General features: G+C 43.6%; 1 protein-coding gene across 2 annotated transcripts in view; it reads right to left on the reverse strand.

Moving 5' to 3' along the window:
* STPG2 (sperm tail PG-rich repeat containing 2) overlaps positions 1–26,985 on the reverse strand; it is a 993,492-nt gene that overhangs the window by 457,245 nt on the left and 509,262 nt on the right. For both annotated transcript variants that reach the window (XM_044275675.1, XM_044275686.1), the window contains exon 13: positions 19,296–19,411. In XM_044275675.1, coding sequence (XP_044131610.1) covers positions 19,296–19,411 — 116 coding nt within the window. The remainder of the gene's footprint in view (positions 1–19,295; positions 19,412–26,985) is intronic.

Below are 26,985 nucleotides of genomic sequence, written 5' to 3' on the forward strand. Positions count from 1 at the left end.
AATAAATAGAACGCTTAAAATACCATTTTATTAAATACTACTTATTAAAAACTTGTGGCTCTCCACTAGATTTACAAATACAGGCTCAATGTGAGAGTGCGGTGTTTGTCCACAAATTATAAGGACACAGCAACCATTTCACAATTATCTCTCGCACATTAGTATATCGTAGTTGTCCACTGTGGGAGATGTGTGCCAATATAGTTTTTTTTACAATGGCAGTATACTGTATATCAACACACAATGTATCACTTTCCCTTTAAAGCGGTGTCTATGAGATACAATCGGATGTCCCAGGATCACTCATTCATATGCAAGCGTTATTGTTTTATGTGTCAAATCTGGTCACCAGCACCATACATTATTAGATCCCTGGTCACATCCTGGATGTTTGGTGCTGGTGGCTAGATTTGGCACATAAAACAATAGAGCTTGCATGTGATCTTTTATTGTGTAAAAAAATAAATGATTTGATACATATGCAAATTAACCTTAGATGAGTCCTGTCCCTGAGATGAGTCCTGTATGTTGAGATGAGTCAGTGACAGGACTCATTTCAGGGTAATTTGCATATGTATCAAATCGTTTTTTTTACACAATAAAAGCACACAGAGCTATGGGGACTGGGTATTGCGGATGTGCTAGCGGCCATCTAGCAACCCATGTCCTCAGCTCTATACCCAAATTCCCGGTGACAGGTTCCCTTTAATAAGTAGTATTTAATAAAATGGTATTTTAAGCGTTCTATTTATTCAGGCAGTTAATAAACGGTATAAAAAAAAAAAAAAATAATCACGTGGTGAGCGCGATGACGTCATCGTAGGTCCTTTTGCAGGCCCTTCTTGCCTAGGGTCCAATCAATATTAAAGATGCCCCTGCACACAATGGTGGGGGCTGTGGAATTCCAACTCCGACTTCCAGAGCAGCTAATCAGCACGGGTGCAGGGTGTTGGACTACTGCTCGCCATATATTGTTGGCCTGTCCTTAGCATAGGCCATCAATATAAAGAAGAAGAATGAAGACGATAACGGCTGCGTGATCAAGCGGATGAGGTGAGTAATTATTTTATTATTTTTTAACCCTCAATGGAGATTTTACTTAGCATTCTGTATTAAAGAATGCTATTAAACAATGTCATTGAATTTGTGGGCAGTGGCCAGCGGGGCTCAAGAGGCAGCTGCCTTGGGCCACCCAGGAGCAACTGGGCCTGGGGCAGCTGCCCCTTTTGCTTCGTGTTAAAGACGGCCCTGATTGTGTGGCCTGAGCTTGTAACTGCACTGCTCTAAATGAAGTGAATGGGAACAGTGCTACAGTAACGAGCTGCAGGGGGCTGTGGGGTGTCTGTCTCCTGCCAATCAAGGGTGCAGCGCCAATGAGGCCAGGTGAGGAGATTGCTTCAGGTAGCACCAGTTAGGGGCAAGAGGGGGGCAGCGGAAGGGTCATAGGCAATGAGCGCTGCCATGGTTGAAACGCTCATCTCTACATATTCATATGCATCACTGTACATTCGTGACCAAAATTTTTGAGAATGAAACATATATTAGTTTTCACAAAGTTTGCTGCTAAACTGCTTGTAGATCTTTGTTTCAGTTGTTTCTGTGATGTAGTGAAATATAATTACACACACTTCATACATTTCAAAGGCTTTTATCGACAATTACATGACATTTATGCAAAGAGTCAGTATTTGCGGTGTTGCCCCTTCTTTTTCAGGACCTCTGCAATTCGACTGGGCATGCTCTCAATCAACTTCTGGGCCAATTCCTGACTGATAGCAACCCATTCTTTCATAATCACTTCTTGGAGTTTGTCAGAATTAGTGGGTTTTTGTTTGTCCACCCGCCTCTTGAGGATTGACCACAAGTTCTCAATGGGATTAAGATCTGGGGAGTTTCCAGGCCATGGACCCAAAATGTCAACGTTTTGGTCCCCAAGCCACTTAGTTATCACTTTTGCCTTATGGCACGGTGCTCCATCGTGCTAGAAAATGCATAGTTCTTCACCAAACTGTTGTTGGATTGTTGGAAGAAGTTGCTGTTGGAGGGTGTTTTGGTACCATTCTTTATTCATGGCTGTGTTTTGGGGCAAAATTGTGAGTGAGCCCACTCCCTTGGATGAGAAGCAACCCCACACATGCTTTACTGTTGGCATGACACAGGACTGATGGTAGCACTCACCTTTTCTTCTCCGGACCAGCCTTTTTCCTGATGCCCCAAACAATCGGAAAGAGGCTTGATCGGAGAATATGACTTTGCCCCAGTCCTCAGCAGTTCATTCACCATATTTTCTGCAGAAGATCTGTCCCTGATGTTTTTTTGGAGAGAAGTGGCTTCTTTGCTGCCCTTCTTGACACCAGGCCATCTTCCATAAGTCTTCGCCTCACTGTGCGTGCAGATGCGCTCACACCTGCCTGCTGCCATTCCTGACCAAGCTCTGCACTGGTGGCACTCCGATCCCGCAGCTGAATTCTCTTTAGGAGACAATCCTGGCGCTTGCTGGAGTTTCTTGGACGCCCTGAAGCCTTCTTAACAAGAATTGAACCTCTTTCCTTGAAGTTCTTGGTGATCCTATAATTTGTTGATTGAGGTGAAATCTTAGTAGCCACAATATCCTTGCCTGTGAAGCCATTTATATGCAACGCAATGATGGCTGCACGCGTTTCTTTGCAGGTCACCATGGTTAACAATGGAAGAACAATGATTTCAAGCATCACCCTCCTTTTAACAGGTCAAATCTGCCATTTTAACCCAATTAGCCTGACATAATGATCTCCAGCCTTGTGCTCATCAACATTCTTACCTGAGTTAACAAGACGATTACTGAAATGATTTCAGCAGGTCCTTTAATGACAGCAATGAAATGCAGTGGAAAGATTTTTTTGGGATTAAGTTAATTTTCATGGCAAAGAAGGACTATGCAATTCATCTGATCACTCTTCATAACATTCTGGAGTATATGCAAATTGCTATTATAAAAACTTAAGCAGCAACTTTTCCAATTTCCAATATTTATGTAATTCTCAAAACTTTTGGCCACGACTGTACTCAGGACAGTAATACAGTTGAATGCCACAAAGGGGTATGGGGGCAATGTCTTCCTGGCCCACCGTTTCCTCTAGTAGGCTTTAGTCTTAGTGCCTGTAGCCTATCATAGGCCGGTGTCATCATTATCGCGCTGCCTGGGCCGGGCTGCAAAGAGCTCAGGGCACAGACTAGAAGAGGTCTGCGTCTTGCACTGCATCACTGACAGCAGAATGTAGGTAAGTATTTACATTTATTTTTTATTTTTTTTGCAGCATGGTGTTGGGCCACAATGGGGTAGGAGCCATTATTTTGTAACATAGTAGTAACATAGTAACATAGTACATAAGGCCGAAAAAAGACATTTGTCCATCCAGTTCGGCCTGTTATCCTGCAAGTTGATCCAGAGGAAGGCAAAAAAAAACAAAAAAAAAACCTTGTGAGGTAGAAGCCAATTTTCTCCACTTTAGGGGAATATAAAATTCCTTCCCGACTCCAATCAGGCAATCAGAATAACTCCCTGGATCAACGACCCCTCTCTAGTAGCTATAGCCTGTAATATTATTAAGCTCCAGAAATACGTCCAGGCCCCTCTTGAATTCCTGTAACTGGAGAAAGGACTATGGGGACATTACAGCTATACAAAGGAGCATTTATAAGGGGGCCACTATGAGGGCATTTGTTCTAATAGGGGCACTAAAAGGGGGTAGTTTTTTGCACTGGCACATAGGGGGCATTTTTACTTAGTGCACAGTATAATGGAGCATTATTGTACTGCCACACATTATAAGGTGTTCTACAGAGGTTTATTTGTATAAGCACATTTTATAAGGGAGCATTTTTGTACTGGCATACATTGCAAGTGGGAATTAATACTGGCAAATATTATAAGGGGGTCATTGTTTTGTACAGGCACACTTTAGAGGGGAATTATTACTACTGGGGGCACTATGGGGCCATTATAACTTCTGGGGGCAAAATGAGGGGCATTATTATTATTGGGTGCACTGTTACAGAAAATTATTACTATTGGTTGGTCTTTTGGGAGGACTGGTAAATTGGGAGGCACACTGGCACAGTATCAGCTTAGCACAATTATTTTTGAAGGACACTACGTTTACGGCACTATAAGTGTCAGGGACACTATTTGCTGGACACAGTTATTTTTAGGGCACTGTGTGCCAAGAATTATTGAAGGGGAACTATCTGTGTAGTACTAGTATTGTCAGGGGGATTATCACCAGTATAGTATTGGGAAGCACAGCGGACACAGTATTGGGGGTGGCACGATGGGGTGTTCAGAAGGTATTGAAGAGGATGGAAAAGTAGTAAACTAAGATATCTGTCAAACTCTGCAGAGACAAGAAATCATCATGGGGGTCTGGTATTAATGGAGGAAATAAAGAAAGAGACTGTCTACATCAGAGGACACGTCATTGGATGTAAGAACTATGTAGTGCTGTATGTATTGTTTTTTAAGTATGTCTTTAACAGTAGGGCTGCAGGGAAGGGGTTAGGTTAAGTAACAGGCATGGGGAGGGGTGCCATTTCAGTTTTTGCCTCAGGCAGCAGATAGGCTAGGTACACCCCTGCTGCCAATCAGATATTGATCACCTATCCTGAGGATAGTCATCAAAATAAATGGACCAGAAAACCCTTTTAACCACATCTCCAAGGTATACTTAGATTGTATATATAAGGGCTCATGCACACAACCGTATGCCCTCCGAGACATACGGTCCGTGAGCGGGCCATAAGTCCCGAAGCGGTATACATCGTGCGCATGGGAGCGTACAGCATCATAGGTTACTATGATGCTGTGCGCATCAGGCCGCCCGCAGGCTATTGTTCCGCACTCATAATATCATATTCTTTTACATTGTGAAGAACTTTGACGCATGACACATCCATCAGGTGGTACAGGACAGCCAATTGAGATATTTCAGCAAATGGACACACACCCTACCTTGTAAATAAACCCGATCTGGTCGCCATTTTACATTCAGTGTTTTGCCAGTGTAGGGAGAGGTTGCTGTGTGGAGCAGGGACAGACTGTTAGGGACACAAAACGCTAGCTAATAGGGCCACAAAAGTCATTTTAAAGACTGGTATAGGTGTGCTATCGATAGGTGTGACATACTGAGGGGTGCAATATACTTATAATATACTTTCTAACATAGAAAGTATATTATAGTGCATTTGTATTGTGCAGCAGTTGTGTGCTGTTCTGCTGTTGCCCCCCCATAAAACTGATTGAAGCAGGGGTGCTATATACCAATAATATACTTTATATATAGTGCTTTTAGGTAGTGCAGCATTTGTCTGCGGTTTTGCTGCGTTACCGCATCTACACAGCGTGACAAACGCTATTTGAAGAAATAATTTCTACTGGAGTGATTTACCAGTTGCTCCAAGTATACCAACAATATACTTTCTATATAGTGCATTTAGGTAGTGAAGCATTTGTGAAATGCGCCTCCAGCCACAGAATCCAAAGTTCTTTGCAGTCAGGTGAATGCCTATTGCCTAATTTTTGGGGCCTGTACTGGCCGACAGTTATCTGGATGGCCATAACTTTATCTCTTTCCCTGCCCACGCCATCCTTTTAGACCTGGCATAAGCGGGAAAAATATGCAGATTGCAGTGCTAAGGACCTTTGCGCCACAATCTGTGTCAGAAATAGCCTAATAGACGTATTTCTATATAATAAATGATCACCTAATTGTATTATCATTCGGGGGTAAGGATAATATCTTTATATTATATAAATTCTAGTGTATTATACTGTGCCCTATATTTCCCAGTAGAAAATGATCCTTGGGAAGCCCAGTCCTCATCCCTGACCACCAGAACCAGGTAACGCTCTGTCAGTACATGGCGACCTCCCCTCTCCCCCACGCTGCTCCGCTGTGTACTGGGGCTTATTCTGACACTAAGGCTGGGTTCACATCCTATTTTTGCCATCCATTTAATGAATATCAAAAATGTATGCCTTAACACACGGGTGTCAAACACAAGGCCCGCGGGCCGAATCTGGCCAACCAGACCTCGTCATGTGGCCCGCGTAGCCGCCGCCGGCCGCCAGCCTTCACCTTTTATTATCACTTCCTGCAGGCGGCCCCCGCTCCTCCCGGCTCCTGTATCGGGTGTATCGCATAAGGAGCGCTGTGTATTACCGGTACTTACAACTACAAGCGCTCGCCGAGAGGAGGGAGGAGGCAGGCTGGGAGGATGGGCGCTGGCAGTGTGGGTCATACGTCACGCGCCTGCGCCGCCCACTTTATGAATGAAGCAGGCGGCGTGGGCGCATGACGTATGACTCACGCTGCCAGCGCCTGTCCTCCCGGCCTGCCTCCTGCCTCCTCTCAGCGAGCGCTTGTAGTTGTAAGTACCGGTAATACACAGCGCTCCTTATGCGATTATATACATACGGTAACCATTAACTATTAGAGATACGATTATACAGTGAGCGGGGCCCGTGTTGTAGAATAGTCACTGCACGGGCCCTGCTGTCATTATAAAAGCAGATGCCGGCCCCTAGCCCGTGTATTCAGGGTCATTCACTACAGGGACACTTATGGAGGGGATCTGTGGATGACACATAGCATAAGATGCTATATATGTGTCATCCACAGATCCCCCCCATAACTGTCATACACAGATCCCCCATAAGTGTCACCTACAGATCCCCCCCATAACTGTCATACACAGATCCCCCATAAGTGTCACCCACAGATCTCCCATAACTGTCATACACAGATCCCCCATAAGTGTCACCCACAGATCCCCCATAAGTGTCACCCACAGATCCCCCATAAGTGTCAGCCACAGATCCCCCATAAGTGTCACCCACAGATCCACCTTAAGTGTCACCCACAGATCCCCCTTAAGTGTCACCCACAGATCCCCCATAACAGTGCGTCACCCACAGATCCCCCATAACAGTGCCATCCACAGATCCCCCATAACAGTGCCACCCACAGACCACAATTAGTTCAAAACCCACCAAAACAGTAATAATTGAATGCAGTGACAATAATTTATGATAATAAAGAGTGGACACATTGTCCTACAGATACAACCGGCCCTTTGAGGGTGACCAAACTGCTGATGCGGCCCCCGATGAATTTGAGTTTGACACCCCTGCCTTAACAGATGCCCCAGACTGATGTCGTACAGTGGCGTCCGTTCACCATACAGTTCCATGGTAGAAAAAATGTTTACGTTAACGTATGCATTTTTCTAATGGATTCTGCAGGATACAAAAACGTGGAGTGCTGCACATTTGTATACATCAAACCGATAGGAAATAAAACTTTTCTAGGCTCCAGCAGGGCACATTTTTGAGAATTTCCCTTTAAGACGCATAAAAATGGCCCCTGATTAAAATACATATTTTTTCTGGGAATTTTTGCCAATGATCCCCCTCTGGTATGTCACTGTCCATGTTGTGGGACTATTTGTGTACTTCTAGTAAGTGTTGCGGTTCGCAAACATTTGATCGCATTCGCTCGATGGCGTTCGCGAACCGCCCCGGACGACACTACCTGTGATCATAAAATATTAACTTTAACATGCAATAGCAAAGGAATTTTCCAGAATGCTTAGCATTTACTCCAATCTTTAAGGAATTAATTTCCAGCAGACAAAATTGTTTCAAGGGTCCTCTAAAACAGCACATGCTCCCCTTAAAGGTAATGTATCATTATAAAATGACCTATTGTTTATATCATGTTTTTATGTTAAACATATTTTGAAAGAATTTTTGATATTTTTACTTGTGGTCAGGGCCATGGTACACTGAGTTAACTACCGACACATACAAAACCCCTGAAGTACTCAAATGGTCTGAAATGTGCCATAACTCTCTCGTCGAGAGTATACCTGAAAGAGGGCAAAGAAACAGCATGATATCCAGAAAACTTTATTTAATAAATCACAAAACCAAGCTCTGAAAAGCACATGAAATTTCTCGTTAAGGATTAGGAATATATCTATGGAAACAAGATGAGCGCCACCGGCCTAACTTACATATTATGTGAGAGGGTACTTTGTTTTTGCTAGCCGCTGAAGCTGCGCCTATCCTAAAGGAATGCCCGGATATGGAGACTGGCTCAATACCTAAACTGGTGGCCAATAGACGCACATGAGACACAAACTCAGACGTGGACAGTGGTACTGAGGGAAACGGCAACAATGGACTATCTGGACTACGGTCTGGCAAAGAAGTGGTTAACTGATGTAACACCTGAACTGGACACCAGCGGTGGGTCGTACGGAAATATTTGACGTGCATAGGTGGACCGACCTGAGAAGTTTTGGTGACAGGTAAAACCAGAGTGTACCCTTCGGAGTCAGGAATTAGCTGACTGACAGTGGGGAAATAACTGCTGAGTGTTGTGCATGTGAACTCTCCTGGTCTAAAGAAACCATAGAATGCTAGGTAAATGGACGCTTTAATAACCAGACTATGAAGTACTCCAAAGGAGTTCCTATCCAGCAAGTCAGTCATCTGTCAGACTTCCCCTGAAATTGGTAGCCTACGACAGTTATCACTAACACTGCTATATCTTAACCCTCGTAATGCGGCTTTAATCACATGCACGGAGAACAATGAACCCCTTTCGGGACGCGAGACAGAAGAAAAATGCTGAACACCCGCTAGATAAGATCTGACATTGCTATGACTCAGATGTACCTCCTGTGTGACAATATCCAATAAACGCACTGGGGATGTACATGCTGAAACTTAAGAAACAATTGCCACCCAGTGTTATAAACTCTAGTGGTATTGGCTGAAAGGGATTTAGCTATTAACTGACGGGCAGTGGCCAGGTGTCTATTCAAACCAGCGGTAATTCCAAATGCGGAGAGCTCGGTGTTGGCCCAACATCTGCTTCGGTCATGACCTGTGAAAATAGGTAGAAATTAGCCCTGGACAAGGCGTCGGCCACAGTATTAGTCGTAGCGCATATGTAGGAGCAGGTGAAATAGAAATTAAACTGTAGAGAAAGCTGAACTAGGCGGCGCATCAATGACATTACGTATGCCGATATTGACTTGCCACTAATAACAATATCTGCAGTAGCCGGACTGTCGGAACTGAACATTACCATTCGGCCAGACCAGGAACTACCCCAAACATATGCTGTGGCCACTATGGGGTATAAAACACAAAAAGCCGGAGACTGAATGAAACCTGTAAGTGCTGCTACTTCAACTGGCCATGCCTCCGCCAACCAATGCGTGTCAAAAATAGCTGCAAAACCATCACTAGTAGCTGCTACAAAAACCACCAATGAACTTCTTGAAGACAACGGAATGAACATGGAGATACCGTTCCACTGATCCAAAAAATGTTGCCACATCATGAGGTCCGCCTCATATTCTCTATCCAAATAGACTGGACTGTCCTGACAAGGGGCTGTCGATAAGAGTGCTAACAACCATGCAATAAAGGATCTACCTTGCGGAATTACGCGCATGGCAAAATTTAACATGCCTAACAACGATTGTAACTCAGCCTTACAAGTTACCCTACTGACGGAGAATTTGTGAATAACTTCCCTAATCCTAGATAACTTCTCTTTGGGCAGTCTAGCCGTCATGCTTTGCGTATCTAACGTAATACCCAAAAAAGTAAGGACCGAGGATGGTCCTTCAACCTTGTTTGGGGCTACTGGAACACCCAATTGAGCAAAGCAAGCTAACAGTTTTTGCTAATTACTTGAGTGACCCCCTGGTGGTTCGATCAAGAGGAAGTCGTCCAAATAATGGATGACATGCTGGCAAAGCAATGCAGCGCTTTCGCCAGTTGATCAAAAAAACAGGGACTACTCCGGGAACCGAAGGTGAGTTTGGTGGCGAAGTAATAACTATTCCTCCATTTAATTCCATGTCATTGCCAAAGTTCAGGTTTGATCGGGAGTAACTTGAAAGCATCCGAAATATCAGCTTTAGACAACGCTGTACCTGGACCTAACTGTAAAATGAGTGCGATTGCTTGATCGATGGACGCATACTTCATACTAACCTCTTCGGCGGGAATAAGGGAGTTGAGGCTAGGGATATGCGAGCTGTGTGGAGCGTTTAAATCATATATCATCCTTTCTTGAATGCTGAATTTTCCTGTTACCACTCCTATCGGGCTAACTCTGCATCGATCAAACTGAGAAACTGAAAAGGGGCCTATAATGAAGCCTTTGTCTAACTCAATTTGTAAAAGTCTGTAAGTTTTTACATTCAAAAGTAAGCTCTGGTAGGGCCACCAGGCCAGTGTGAAAACCTGAACTAAGACCAGAAACAAGAAAATCAATAAAACATGGATCTGGATGCTTTAGTAAAAGCGACTGCAAGGAATCCACATTAATAACACTCATGTAATTTTTATCTGCCTTTAATGTACATGTCACTTTGGGGTGCGCTCTGAAACAGTTAAGATAAATATGCAGGAGCCATCAATTTGAGAAATTGTAATTATTGCAAATTTGCGATCTTCCTAGATAATTGACTGGACGACCGAGCTTATCCACTGAAATTACATTTCTAATGCTGTCCGATGGACCAGCTAACAGAGTAGTCGTATTAAGAGCAGCATTGGTAGCTACATTATGACACCACTCTGATGAATGAAATATAGATTGGCATGACGAGCAGGCAGGAGCTTTAAGCCCTGCAAAATGCCTGCAGAATAATTCGGTATCTTGCCCAATTGACTGAAAGTTGAAATTGACTCAGCGTTGCTGACGCTTTGGCAGAGAAAGAGCAATGGTAGTCATAAAATGCTCATCCTCCATATTTGTATCCTAACTTGGTAACTCTAAACACATAGAGATCCAATTCCTCTCTTCTCTCAGGTCGGGTAGAGCAAATAACATCCCTGAATAGGCTGAAAGCCAACACAAATTCGGGGATGGTCAATTTCCTATACAATCTATGATCCCAACCCTTGAGAATAACAGACACATCACCACAAGCAATGACTCTATTCTCTGACAAATCGTGAGTGGCGATTAACAGGGACGCCAGATTCACATCCCTACCCTCCAAGATATTTTTCCTGATATTGGGAGGGATATAATGTGCCGGAGTGACATTAGGCGAACTAGCAATACCACCAAACGTGCTTGGTACAACGGCGGTTGACACCTCCGGAGATAAGCTGGACATGGCTGTCACCCTAGACTCCACTGACTCCAACCTCGCTTGCATATTTGTTATGGAAGCTGTGACGTTATTTAACATAGCATGCAGATGGGATAACGAAGTCTGGACCATGACCATAGACACCTCCTCCTGATTTAACTGAGCCGGAGCCGTCACTAAAAGACGATAAAGTTCTGCCTTTCGTGCAGTAGCCGGAAAAGGAATACCCCTCCTAGTTAATTCTGACATGAGTCTTGGGACAGTACAGTTCCGTAGTGAAGGAACGCCGCCAGATTCCGACATCCTAGATCCATTTTCTTCCACAGAAGCATCCACAATGTCAGACCCGTGAGACATAATAGCTGTAGAACAAAATATGTGTTTAATGGTATCTGGGAACAGTGACTGACTGATACCATCACCTCACCTCTGTGACCAAACAAAACTCACCCGGACCGAAACGTAATGTGAACCAGACATCTAGAAGCTCCGAAAAAGACCCATGACTAGTGAAGGTTTATGATAACTAGAAGGCTTACCGAATGTCGCCCGCAAAGAGACTCTGAGAAATCCAAACAGACCAACTGAGAAAACCTGCCCATAGTAAAACATATATTTCCTTACCACGAGGAACATACTGAAACATACGAGATTATGCATGAGCCTAATGAATGTATGACATAATAAATTTATTGAAAGCACAGTGATCCCTACCTGGCTAGAAGCACGGCGGGCCGTGCCAGACATTAAGGAAGGACAAAACGTATAAATAAACTTTTTCCCTTTTTTTTTTTTTTTTTTTACAGAGACCAGCTTTGAATCAGGACACTATAACCAATTCATGCAGCACTGAATAATATAACCAACGCGTGCAGCTAAACTGCCCCAGTAAAGCCAGCGCAGCCCCAGGGCCCCCCTAGCTATGCCCCCCAGTCCCCCCACCCCTGCCCCTCGCGTGATCTACTCTACTAGCTAATCTCAGACACAGAGTCTCGCTGACTCCTGCACCCTAACGTGCCGGTCACGTGGGAAGCCAAACGAGACTTCCAGACCGGCCGCTCCGGTGCAGTGATGCTCCATCTTACCATAGGAGCCGACACTGCCGGCCAGACTAGGGGAACAAAGGATGTTTCCACACTGGCTACTCACCTCCAAGGCTGCTCACCGCCGACCGCGCACAACGCCGCTACCCACAACCATGTGACCGGAAGTACCAACGATCAGGCCGAACGCTTGAAACAAAGCGCTGACCCCCGTGGTATGATGACGGTTTATAAGGGCAATAGGCCCCTCCCACAAATACAGGCCAACATGTTGGCCTTATAACATGTCACTATATTTAAAAAAAAATCCTAAAATCCTGCAGTTTTCGCACTGGCCACTAAGCCTAATAATAGGCCCCACTTCTCGGTGCTAAGTTGCAAAAATGCTCACATAAGGAGATGGCGATGTGTGTGGTAAAAATCAAAGGTGAGATGATCTGCAGTCAATAATTTCTAGGACAAATTCAAAATATGTAAAATAGCAGCAGCAACATTGATACCATCAGGTGGGACTTTGTGACCTCAGTACCTCGTTGCTGCATATCTGCTAATGACGCTATTCTTATGCACAATTCAGATCTCACAGACTTTAGTTATTAACATCTACCTTGACAGAGAATGTTTCATCTGGTGATGTTTGCAATCAATATTTCATCTATCCGGAGAAATCTGAGTTATTATAATCGTAAGTAATGAAACAGAACATTTGAAAAGTTCATGAGAAATATGAAACGTTCCCATATTATTGGAATTAGATTCTTTTCAACATATTTCTGATAATCTTAATATTTTATTTCATAGAAAATATCTCCTAGATGAAAGAGAAAAGAACAGGTACGCCATTCAATTACTTTGTGGGAGCGCTTTTGTCTCACATATAACATGCATCAGATATCTCCTATAGGTAACTGGATCCATTAAGACCAAGACGTGGTCTGTCAGTCTGAAATAAAAACATGCAGCTCTTTGCATACTGACATTGAATGTTGCCAGTCATGGGAAATGTTATTTTTCTAGACATGACATTTAGCAATTTAAATGCAAACAGCTTCTGTAGAGCCAGAATTATATTTAGAATTGGAAAAAAAAGAAAAAATATAACATTTTTTTTATATAAGAGGAAACCTGGTCTCTGTATATCCACCCTGTATATCCTTTCCATTAATTGAAAATGTTAGCCTCATTGCTCTGATTTATAAACATGGCAGTAGAACAAAATTCATATTATCTTAAAGGGGTTTTCCAGGCTCCTGATATTGATGACCTATCCTCGGAACAGGTTATTAAAGGGGTGGTCTGTGCTTTTAATATGACCTATCCTCATTAATATCAGATCTGTGGGGATCTGACACCCAGCACCCCCACTGATCAGCTGTATGAAGGGAAGGCACATGCAGTGTTCACGTGCCGTCTCCCTTCTCTCTTCCTGCTGGCTGCGTGATTGCATGTGCACGTCTTCTCTTCATACAGCTGATCGGCGGGGGTGCCGGTGTCAAAGCTCTGCCAATCTGATATTGATGACCTGAGGATAGACCATCAATATTAAAACCACTTTAATATCAGATCAGTGAGGGTCCGACACTCCGCTCCCCCACCGATCAGCTATTCCCTGCATCCTCCGGTTCTGGAATTAGCAATCTGAATGGAAGTGTAACAGTCGTGACGGGTTACTGGAGCTCAGCTCCCATTCACTTCAATGGGAAATAAGCTGCAGTAACCCAGCATGGCCACTACACTTTGTATGGAGCTGTGTTTTTCCGATCACAGTCCTAATACCAGCACCGGATCAGTGGGGGAGCGGGGGAGCGGGGGAGCGGACGCTTAGTTGTGGTCTTGTGTCCCCCCACTGAACAGCTGTTTGAACGGGTTGTGCCTCTTTTTCCAGGAAATTTTTCATTTCTTACCCAGTGCATTCTTGTGTTGTAGTTATGCAATAGAACAGGGACAATCTGTCTGACATTTATAGACCAATAACGGCATCAGATCATTTAAGGTATGAGTTTGTCCAATTCATCAGCCATGACTGTCCTGCTAACATGTACATTCAGCTCAGCCATAGGTGCATGCTTATTGCAGTAGAACAGGAGAAACAAGGAGCTGCTTGGGGAAGCATAAAAGGTATTCTTGGTTCTGTAGCCACCACCTTTATTTGACTATGTCTCATTTTCATCACATGCCATATACCGCACATATTGGAGAACATGCCACCTTTATCATACTATACTACATACAGTACATATAGTCATTGACTTGTACATCAGTTGTATGCCACAGATACAGAATATAGAGAGATACTTCCCTATTTCGTGACATAATCGGCTAAGGCCAACTTACTGCATGGATATAACAGAATGTGAACTGAATTGTGAATTCTCCAATGCCTACATTTGCATAAGTATCCCCAACCAGCTTGTGCATTTTTATGAGGTGAGAATGACATTTATAATCATCGTAGACTCTGCACAAAGTTTAATATTTTTTTATCGATTCTGGAAGCTTATTAAACAGCTAATTACATATCTCAGGGTGAACTTTTAAAAAAACCATGGAGCAAACATTTAGAAAGACAAGTAAAAGAAATCTAAAACATTTAGTAATTTGCTAATAATGACAGGAAAAAGGTAAAGCAGAATTTTGAATTGAATTTAAATTTGGACTAGTACATTTTATTTACTTCCATCTCATTAAATCCAACAATAATCTGATTCGCATTTTGCATATCAATTATTCAGTGCAATTTAGGAATGTACAGTATATGTCTGCATCTAGAGTGTTGTCAATGGTTGCCAAAAAGTAGCACACCGAACAATTGAGGAAAAAACACTTTAAAAATATGCATCTCATGGATTATTTAAAGGGAATGTGTCATCAGAAAATGACCAGCTTTTTTATGTTTTCATATTTTTTAAGAATTTTTGATTATTTTAAATTTTCCATATCACTTTTTAGATTTAAACTAAAACCCCAAATCCTGCAGTTTTCGCACTGGCCACTGTCTAATAATTGCACCACTTCTGGGTCTGTACAGATTACTGCAGTTAACTCATTCTAATCCTGCCTGTAATGATATCATCTCTGTGTATAGATAAAACAGGAACCTGCATTCACAATAGGCAATTGTAAGCGCTTATCTATTCTTCCCTTGTACAATGACCTCTGCACAGGTCACTGAGCATGCCTAGAAAACTCATAGAAGTCAATGAGGACCCCTCCTGACTATTGTGTCTATGGCCCATGGATCTGCCGTAAAGCAATTTTATAATGCTTTGTAAATGCTGTTAAGAACAGCTCAGGCAAGATGGCCGCCCCATAATCATGTTCAGGAAATAGAATTAAAAAAAATTCACAATCAGAAAATGAAGGCTACTTTCACACCTGTGTTTACATTTTCTGGTATTGAGTTCCGTCATAGGATCTTAATACCGGACAAAAACGTTTCTGTTTTGTCCCCATTCATTGTCATTGGGGACAAAACGTAACTGAACAGAACGGAGTGCTCCATAATGCATTCCGTTCCGCTTGGTTGCGTTCCCATACCGGAGAGCAAACTGCAGCATGCTGCAGTTTTCTTTCAGTCATGGGATGCGGAGCAAAACAGATTCGGCATGACCCACAATTCAAGTCAATGGGGACGGATCTGTTTTCTCAGACACAATAGAAAACGGATCCGTCCCACATTGACTTTCAATGGTGTTCATGACGGTTCTGTCATTGCTATGTTAAAGATAATACAACCAGATCCGTTCATAACGGATGCAGACGGTTGTATTATCAGTAACGGAAGCGTTTTTGCTGATCCCTGCCGGATCAGGCAAAGCGCAAGTGTGAAGGTAGCCTTAGAAAAAAAGGATGTGTGTTACTATGTGGTTTTAACTGATTTTTGGTATCTTCATTCAAGATGACCACTATGGCCTTTACACGAGCAAATGGATAAGGTAAGGCTACTTTCACACTTGCGGCAGTGTGATCCGGCAAGCAGTTCCGTCGTCGAAACTGCCCGCCGGATCCGTCGATCTGGATGTGACTGAAAGCATTTGTGAGACGCATCTGGATGCGGATCCGTCTCACAAATGCATTGCAATAATGAATCCATCTCTCCGCTTGTCATGCGGACAGACGGATCCGTCTTGTATCTTTTTTCACATTTTTACCGATATTTTGAATGCTGGATCCGGCACTAAAACATTCCTATGGGGGAAAATGCCGGATACGGCATTCAGGCAAGTCTTCCGTTTTTTTCACCAGAGATAAAACCGTAGCATGCTGTGGTTTTATCTTTTGCCTGATCAGTCAAAACGACTGAACTGAAGACATCCTGATGCATCCTGAACGGTTACTCTCCATTTAGAATGCATAGGGATATGCCTGATCAGTTCTTTCCCGGCATTGAGCCCTTTTGACGGAACTCAGTGCCGGAAAAGAAAAACGCTAGTGTAAAAAGTACCCTAAGTATGTATTTTTTTTTGTTTGTTCTGCTATTTCAGGGAAAATTGATTTGTTACCACGAAGTGACAAATCACATTTTTACAGGAATTCGGATTGAAATCATTTCATTTGACTTTCATTCGCTCAACACTAGTTAAAATCTTTAAAAAAAAACTTTGGTAAGAGGTGAAATCTGCTATTAGGAAAAGGAATCCTGCAAACATTCAAGACTTTGAGAGAAATGCGGTGGAAGAAGCTACCAGCAGACAGGTGCAAGAAGCTCGCAGATAGCTCCAGAAAATGTCTAGAAAGGGTTGTCTACGACGTATACTATGTTGACACTTGTTGTTGAATGTATTTGGACATGCTATTAAAATATTCTAATGATAGAAAATTGTCATATATCCAGTAATTCCCGAAAATATTGGCTTTTATGCTAAACAATCAAGGATGACAATAATGTTGAATACAATTGTATGTACAGATGTTTCCTGGACATGATACTGCACTATTGTCTTTCGATCTCTTTCTAATATGTGTCTATGTGTGGCCACCCAGTGGTGGTGATCTACACATGAGCCTGGCAGCAGGATTTTGCTAAAATGTTTCAATATTGTATTGAATTGATTTTATGAAAAATTGGAGTAGTCTTCGAGCATAAAATAACTTTTCAGTTTCACATTTGTAAAATAAATAAAAAAGGCTTCCCTCCCAATAGTGCTCATAGAACTGAGCACCGTTGCATGTATACATGGCAGTGGCACTTAACTCTACACATGGCCTCCCCTCTCTCACAGTTTGTACAATGTACCGGATACCTGTACATAGCAGAGAGAAGCTTTCTTCCTCTGGCCAATGCTTTTCCTGCTGCAGTTGAATAACATATGTGAGAGAGCTGTAGCAGGAAAAGCCTCTCTGTGCAATGTGGGTGTGGAAGGGCATAAATGGGCCTGAGCCCCATTACAATATTAACATTGCCCAATTCAGTGAGCACCACAGGAAGGGAGGTCTCTTTTTTTTTTACAAATATGAAATTGGAGGACTCTTTTGAGAAGAAAGAAAGCTACATTTTAATAAGTATGCTTACAGAAACACTTCAGTAATACATATCTAGTTCAATTTATCATTGTGAACTACCACCGTAGCACTAATAGCAGTTGCTCCTACAGGGCCCATGCTCTCAGGTGGGGCAGTCACCTGGGCTGGCACAGTGCAGGTCCTGAGTCTTGCAGACCACTGGTGAAATTACCACACGCAGATGCTTTCAGAAGATAGGGTACTCACACTGGTCAGTGTCAAAATTTAGGGTGGAGCATCAAGACTTATGTGGAATTTGTCAAGCCCTGCATTCCAAAATTCTGGTTTTAAAAAGCAGCAAATTAGGGTATTGTGACTTTTTTGTCTTATTTGCACAAAAATATGGGCAATTTTTTTGCATTTTTACACCACTGACTCCAGTTTTGAAAAGCAAGTGGAAGAGTTGGCATGTTTAGTTATGTTCAGAGTCGGACTGGCCAACCAGAGTACCAGACGATCATCCAGTGGGCCCAGGCTCATAATACTATAGCGGGCTTCAAAAGTTCAGGAGAAAAAAAAAACATTTGGCTGCCTTTGGAGCCAGTTAGTTGCCACTAGAGTCTAATTTGTTGATTCAAAAATTAGACTTGATGAAATAGGGGTTAGGCACCGAGTATACTCTGTGGTGAGCACATGGAACCCTAGTCTGGCATTGGCTATGTTAACTACTTTCACCCCAGATTTATCACTCTGACTTTTTTTTTTAAGTCACAAAAAAGTTTCAAACTCACTCCAGCAGGGGGTGGCATAAGAAAAAACTAGAGTAGCATTTCTAGATAAAAGTGATAGATATAAAGTTGAGCCAAATTTAACAAACAACATGCGACATTTGATAAATGTGTTGCAAAGTACACCAATACAGACTACAGCATAAATATCTCCATATTGCTGTGGCTGCAGCAACTCCCAAAAAAGACATAAAGTATTGTGGAGCACAGACAGCTCCCTGTCACATTTGTAGAGGCCATCTTGAGGGAAGAGGAAGCACCCACATCACACTGAGCATGACACTGACAGTGTAAAGATAACACATCAAAGCAGTTGAAGAAAAAGTAAGTTGCTAGGTGGGATCAACACCTTCTGAAATGCTCTGCAGCAGATTCCTGAGTCTGATACCCCACACAATATGACAGATTACAAAGAGCGTTTATTACCTTGTGAGATGTAATACTGTTCTGCAGAGCATCTCACAAATAACCACTATATAATAATTGTCTAGACAGGGCACAATAGTAGTATAAGATTGCACTTGTATAAAGTTGTATACGACATGTGCTCATGCCATTTTATATACAGCCAACGTTCCACTGCATTGGCTGGGATCACTGTTAAGTAGCAATGGTGGCTTCCAGATGGTTAGACAGAGGGAAGCAGCATTTGACTATGATTGGACTATGTTTAAATTAGACTGCTATATTTTATCCTCATTATTGTAATTATATTCATTTAAGCATTTATATTAAGAAAAACTGTGCTAACAAATTTATCCATTCACACTTCCATTAAACAAGGTCATTTCACATAGTTCAATAAAATCTATGTAATAAAAGAATGGGTGTATATTATTTGACACTTAATTGGTACCTCATAGGATCCAGGCCCTGGAGTAATCTCCTTTGAGTCTTTGAAGCGTTCTTCTCTTGGAACCGATGATGGGGTTTGTACAACTGGCTTCTTTACTGGGTCGTAGGCTCCCGGTCCTGAGGGTAAGAAAAGTAATAGCATTTGGATTAATCAATAAATAACACAAAGCAGTGAGTTATGGTTGCACATCAGCTACTGTATATTACCTGCACTGTCCAATGTGGACAGGCTAAGGCATATCTACCATTTTAATGTATACTTTATGTTACAATATACTGTATATGTCACATATTACTTCAGTTCCATTTAATCATAATAATTTAGCAATATATCAAACTTTATGATTAAGATTTCAAAGTAAATCTTTGAAACAGATCTTATTTATTGCAGAGCTAGTGGCAACACAGCTCGATAAGACTTTTTACCCATTTTCCATTGTCAATATACATTCCCGAAACTACTGAACAAAAATAAAAGCTTGCCAGACTCGTAAATACATAGTTTATCTGCCTCCTAATTCAGAGGTAAAAATTATTGATAGAATGTCTGCTTGGCTCTCTGGTCCCAAAGGTTTGACTTTGCTACCCCTCTTCTATTCTTAGGGCCCTAATAACCTACAGATTCTGCAGGCGATTGTCGGGAGGGAAGCATTCCTACCTGGTAATAGCCTGCTCACTAGCGCAAGAGTCCACTGCTACTACATGCAGCGATCTCCTCAGTATGGCAGTATTATGCCATCGCTCGTCCCCATACTAAAGCACAGTTTGCCGGCAGCAGATCGTGATTACACAGCACGATCTGGCATCGGCAAACGATGATTGCTAAACATGTTGAAAGACTCAGTTTCCTCGATGAGAACTGCCAGATCATCACTAGTGTTGATCAAGCACCAAAGTGCTTGGGCCGAACACATCGGGATGCTTGGTGCTCTACCGAGCGCCCGAGTATAATGGAAGTCAATGGGAGAATGTAAAACATTATATGCGAGAGCCTGCTGGTGAGCTCAAAAATTATGTGTGAGGGCCTGCTGGTGTGCTGACCCTGTAAAACATTGTAGGTGAGGGCCTGCTGGTGTGCTGACCCTGTAAAACATTATATGCGAAGGGCATATATGCAAGGGCATTATATGCGACAAATAAGCATTGTGTCGATATGCTGGAAGAGGAGAAGGAGGATGAGAAAGGGAAAATTCAACCATCTACCCTAGTTTAGGGTGGAAGGGGTGCATGGGAATACAGTGTATTTAGTACATTATAAACAACACATTTAAAGTGCCTTTATGTTTATCAGCTTTCCTCTGGTGGAGTCGATAATTCATGGTCAATCCAGGCCTTGTTCATTTTATAAGAGTCAAAATGTCGGCATTTTCAGTTGCCAGGCAGATATGCTTATCTGATATAATGCCACCAGCAGCACTAAATACCCGTTCAGACAAAACGCTGGTGGCAGGGCAAGACAGCACATGCAAGGTGTAGAGCGCCAGTTCGTGCCACGTGTACAGCTTGGATACCCAGTAGATGTAAGGCACTGACGGATCATTGTGGACACTGACACGGTCTGCTATGTACTCCTTCACCATCTTCCCAAAATTTGTCAGAAAAACAAAAGAATCTCAAGCAGGCGGTTCTGAAGAACGTCTGTCAGAACTTCTCAGATGTCTGGTGGTGACAGTACCCCTCCTTCTATGAGTGGACTCCGGACACTCAGAGCCCACCTTCTCAGGATGGGACCTATGGAAAGCCCTGATGAGACGAGTGGCCTTAATGTACGTCACTGGGACCCACATCCTCTCCTCAGGACCATAACCCTCCCAATGAACGAGGTACTGGAGAGAACCGCGGACAACACGAGAATCCACAATCCTAGAGACCTGAAATTTAAGATTACAATCAACCACAATCGGAGGAGGAGGCAAAGATGAGGGTACAATGGGTTGGACATAAGATTTTAATAAGGACTTATGAAAAACATTATGGATCTTCCAAGCCTGAGGAAGATCAAGACGGTAGGCAACAGGATTTTGTAAGGCCCAATAAACTTAGGACCCAACTTCCAGGAGGGAACCTTCTATTTGATATTCTTATCCGCCACACGTCTCTTATCCGCCACACGCTTATATCTCTCACTCATGCTCTTTAGATTATCCTGAATCTTTTGCCAAATAGATGACAAAGACGAGGAGAATCTGTCCTCATCAGGTAAACCAGAAGACCCCTCTCCAGAGAATGTCCCAAACTGCGGATGAAACCCATATGCACCAAAAAATGGTGACTTATCAGAGGACTCCTGACAACGGTTATTTAAAGCAAACTCAGCAAGGGACAAAAAAGAACACCAATCCTCCTGATTCTCCGCCACAAAACAGCGCAGATATGTCTCCAGATTCTGATTGACGCGCTCCGTCTGGCCATTCGACTGCGGGTGGAAAGCAGAAGAGAATGACAACCGAACACCCAAGCGAGAACAGAAAGCCTTCCAGAATCTGGAAACAAACTGTGTGCCCCTATCAGAGACTATGTCTGAAGGAATACCATGCAATTTGACAATGTGATCAATAAATGCCTGCGCCAGCGTCTTAGCATTGGGCAAGCCAGGAAAAGGAATGAAATGCACCATTTTGCTAAAACGGTCCACCACCACCAGAATCACAGTCTTCCCCGAGGAACGAGGCAGGTCGGTAATGAAGTCCATGGACGGGAAGGAATGGGTAACGGAAGGAGAGGACCTGATGGCCGTGAATGAGGGACTTTGGCACGAGCGCAGGTCTCGCAGGCTGCCACAAAACCCTCAACCGACTTACGAAGCGCCGGCCACCAGAATCTCTGAGTGATGGGATCCACTGTGGCTCTACCCCCCGGGTGCCCAGCAAGGACCGTATCGTGGTGCTCCTTAAAAACCTTGTGTCTTAAAGCGAGAAGCACAAACAACCTCCCAGGAGGACAAAGATCAGGGGCCTCTGCCTGGGCTGCCTGAACCTCTGCCTCCAATTCAGGATAAAGAGCAGAGACCACCACACCTTCAGCCAAAATGGGACCCGGGTCTTCAAAATTCCCACCTCCCGGAAAACAGCGTGACAGGGCATCCGCCTTCACATTCTTAACCCCAGGGCGAACGGGACAACAAAATTAAACCTTGAAAAGAACAAAGACCATCTGGCCTGTCTCGGGTTCAGACGCTTGGCTGACTCCAAGTAGGCCAGATTCTTATGGTCGGTAAACACGGTAATAGGGTGTCTGGCTCCCTCTAGCCAATGGCGCCATTCCTCAAAAGCTAACTTGATGGCCAACAACTCCCTATCTCCCACATCGTAATTTCTCTCTGCGGAGGAGAGTTTCTTCGAGAAAAAGGCACACGGTCGCCATTTGGCAGGAGAGGGACCCTGAGACAAGACCACACCCACCTCAGAAGTGTCCACCTCCACTATGAAGGGCAGAGAGATATCAGGTTGTACCAAGATGGGAGCGGAAGCAAAACTCTCCTTGATACTAGAAAAGGCCTTACGCGCCTCTACCGACCAGGAGGAAAAATCTACCCCCTTTTCTAGTCATATCAGTGAGTGGTTTAACAACAGAGGAATAATTCAAAATAAACTTCCTGTAATAATTGGCAAAACCCAAAAAACGCATCAGCGCCTTCTGATTCTCAGGAAGCTCCCACTCAAGCACAGCGCGAACTTTCTCGGGGTCCATGCGAAAACCAGAAGCGGAGAGAAGAAACCCCAGAAATTGAATTTCTGGAACCGCAAACATTTTTCCAGTTTTGCGTACAATTTATTCTCCCGCAGGATGAGCAAGACCTGACGTAGGTGGTCCTTATGAGTTTTGAAATCAGGAGAAAAAATCAAAATGTCATCTAGATACACTAATACAAATTTCCCCATTAAATGATTAAAAATGCTGTTCACAAAATGCTAAAAGACGGCTGGAGCATTCATCAAACCAAAAGGCATAACCAAATTCTCAAAATGGCCCTCAGGGGTATTGAAGGCCGTCTTCCATTTGTCTCCTTCTCTGACCCTGACCAGGTTGTATGCCCCTCTTAGATCCAACTTGGAAAAAACTTTAGCCCCAACAATCTGGTTAAACAGATCCGGGATCAGAGGAAGCGGATAAGGGTCACGAATTGTGATACTGTTCAGCTCCCTGAAATCCAGACATGGTCTTAAAGAACCATCTTTTTTCTTAACAAAGAAAAAACCAGCGGCAACAGGTGACTTGGAGGGTCGTATGTGTCCCTTTCTCAGACTCTCAGAGATATAAGCACGCATAGCAACCCTTTCAGGTTGGGTGAGATTGTATAAACGAGATTTAGGCTGCTTGGGATGAGATTAATAGGGCAATCGTACTCCCTATGAGGGGGCAACTCCTGAACACCACTCTCAGAAAACACATCCGAAAATTCAGAGAGAAAAGATGGTACAGTCTTAGTAGAAACCTCTGAAACAGATGTCGTGAGGCAATTCTCTCTGCAAAAGACCCTTCAACCAATTATTTGCCTCGCTTGCCAATCAATGGTGGGGTTATGTTTAGTGAGCCAGGGTAGCCCCAACACTAGAGGAGTAGGCAACCCGCTTAGGACGAAACATGGCACATCCTCAACATGAGTATCACTCACAATCAAACGGATATTGTGAACTATGCCCTTTAACGATTTCTGAGAAAGTGGAACGGAATCAATAGCAAAAACAGGTATATCCTTTCCCAAAGTGCATACCTGGAAACCATGTGTTATAGCAAATTGATTATCAATGAGATTGACAGCTGCTCCACTATCTACAAAAATCTCACAAAAAATGTTCTTGCTCTCTAGCGCCACCCTGGCAGGTAGGACAAAACGGGAACTACAAGCAAACGGAAAACCTTCAATTTCCGCATCAACCTTGCCAATAGTAACAGATGGAACGTTTTTAGAGGATTTTTTTCTTTTTGTTTCTTTATTACTCTCAAAAAACTGCCTGAATCTCCTAGAGGGACAAACATTTTCCAAATGATTTATACCTCCACAACAGAAACAAACCCTCCTCTGAGAGCTGAATCTTCTATTGTCAGAGGCAAGCAAACCCAGCTGCATGGGCTCCTGCTCAGAGGGGATTGAGAGAGACTGAGACCCCTGCGCACTGAATGAGACCGCCGCACTGTCCTTGGGCTGAGTATGACAGGAAGGAGTGATCTCTCCTCTCTCTCTAAGACACCTGTCAATACAAACGGCCCGAGACATGGCACTGTAGGTCTCTCATGAAAGGCAAATGCATCTTTCAATCCCTCTGAAAGACCATGGCAAAATTGACTTCGGAGTGCAGCATCATTCCAACCAGTATCAGCTGCCCATCTCCGAAATTCTGAACAGTATATCTCTGCGGACTGTTTACCCTGGCATAAAAGACGTAGTCTAGACTCAGCCAGAGCAATACGATCAGGATCATCATATATCTGACCCAGGACTAAAAAAAATTCATCCACTGAACGGAGGGGCCGTGCCCCCACCGGCAGCAAAAAGGCCCAAGACTGAGCGTTATCCCTGAGCAGCGAGATGATGATCCCCGCCCTCTGCTCCTCATCACCAGAGGAATGGGGAAGTAGGCGAAAATGGAGTTTGCAAGCCTCTCTAAAACTAACAAAATTCTCACTACCCCCGGAGAACGTATCCGGGAGCGAGATCTTAGGCTCAGAACAAACTCCATGAACGCAAGCTGAACCGGTCACCTAAAACTGAGATACAGTTTTACGGAGATCTGCTACCTCCAATGAAAGACCCTGCATGTGTTCAGTCAAAAGTGAAACCGGATCCATGCTTGAGACGGTTTTGGCAGTTTAAAATATCACGGATGGTGTAACAGAAAACAAGAAGTTACAAATAAGGATCCGACTGGCTTGATCCGAAACTAAGGAACAAAAGGGTGACCCCTATTTAAGCCCTGAAACTCTCCCTGTCTTCTCAGCCCATGCAAAGATCTCTATGATAGAAAATTGCATGCCCTCGGGCCTCAACTGTATGACACCTGAACACCCTATAATAGTGTGGGGACAGGACCACCGGCTCCCTACACTTAATACGGAGGGAGTCAGGGTCACCTAGGATTGAGCAAACAGGAAAACACAAATCAATGAACAGACTTATCTGTAGAAGGATCAGTTGTAGCATCCAGCATGTACACACTCCAGGAAGTTGTATAAGGGCTCTTTCACATCTGCGTTCTTTTCTTCCGGCATAGAGTTCCGTCGTCGGGGCTCTATGCCGGAAGTATACTGATCAGGATTTTCCTAATGCATTCTAAATGGACAGTCCGTCCTTCAGGATGCATCAGGATGTCTTCCGTTCCGGAACGGAACGTTTTTTGGCCGCAGCAAATAGCGCAGCATGCTGCGCTTTTTGCTCCGGCCAAAAATCCGGAACACTTGCCGCAAGCCCGGATCCGGAATGAATGCCCATTGAAAGGCATTGATCCGGATCCGGCCTTAAGCTAAACGTCGTTTCGGAGCATTGCCGGATGCGACGTTTAGCTTTTTCTCAATGGTTACCATGGCTGCCGGGACACTAAAGTCCTGGCAGCCATGGTAAAGTGCAGTGGGGAGCGGGGAGCAGCATACTTACCGTCCGTGCAGCTCCCGGGGCGCTCCAGAGTGACGTCAGGGCGCCCCAAGCGCATGGATGACGTGATCGCATGGATCACATGATCCATGCGCATGGGGCGCTCTGACGTCATTCTGGAGCGCCCCGGGAGCCGCACGGATGGTAAGTATGCTGCTCCCCCGCTCCCTGCTCCTACTATGGCAACCAGGACTTTAATAGCGTCCTGGCTGCCATAGTAACACTGAAAGCATTTTGAAGACGGATCCGTCTTCAAATGCTTTCAGTACACTTGCGTTTTTCCGGATCCGGCGTGTAATTCCGGCAAGTGGAGTACACACCGGATCCGGACAACGCAAGTGTGAAAGAGGCCTAAACTGCAAAGTGATGCAGTATGGGAAGGGATTTAAAGGGATGCAATCAGTGCAACTACATGACAGCTGAGAGAGGCTAACGAGATGACAAAACGAAAGCAAAACAAAAGAACCTCAAGCAGGAGGTTCTAAAGAACGTCTGTCATAGCTTCTCAGATGTCTGGTGGTGACAAATGTGTTGTCTAGCAGAGTGTTCATACAAATTAAACAGCCTGCAAAAAACTGTAAGATGTGAGGGAGTCATACATACCACACATGTCTACACTCAATTCTGCATGTGTTATAGAAATTCAAAAACAGCAGGAATGCACCAATCAACTTTCGCATGCCAGTATTTGGAATTATATAATATCAAATTTTCCTTCCCTCTATACAAACATATTAACAATGATAAATTTGTAAACCTAACATAATGCATTAACTAAAATTAATTTTAGATGAGTATATTACGGGGGCTGTATTGCTCCCATATTATGGACATAGCACCTGAACCTCAGCAGGTTCCACATTGGACACCCCTTTCCTCCTCCAGGCTGGCTAAAATCACAACTGCCTGAAAGGGGAAGACAGTTGCTTTAACCTGGATTGTCTCACTTTGTGCAGCAGATAGAGATGTGAGCCAGGTCTTGTTGTAAAGTTTTAAAACAAGACCAGGATCATGGTGCTACCTGCTCTACATTGAGAGATACAGTCTTTAACAATTTGCTTGGGAGTGAGAGATACAGGTATATGCAGCTCACACTGGGGCC

This window comes from Bufo gargarizans, chromosome 1 (assembly GCF_014858855.1).
Source record: "Bufo gargarizans isolate SCDJY-AF-19 chromosome 1, ASM1485885v1, whole genome shotgun sequence".
Classification (NCBI taxonomy): domain Eukaryota; kingdom Metazoa; phylum Chordata; class Amphibia; order Anura; family Bufonidae; genus Bufo; species Bufo gargarizans.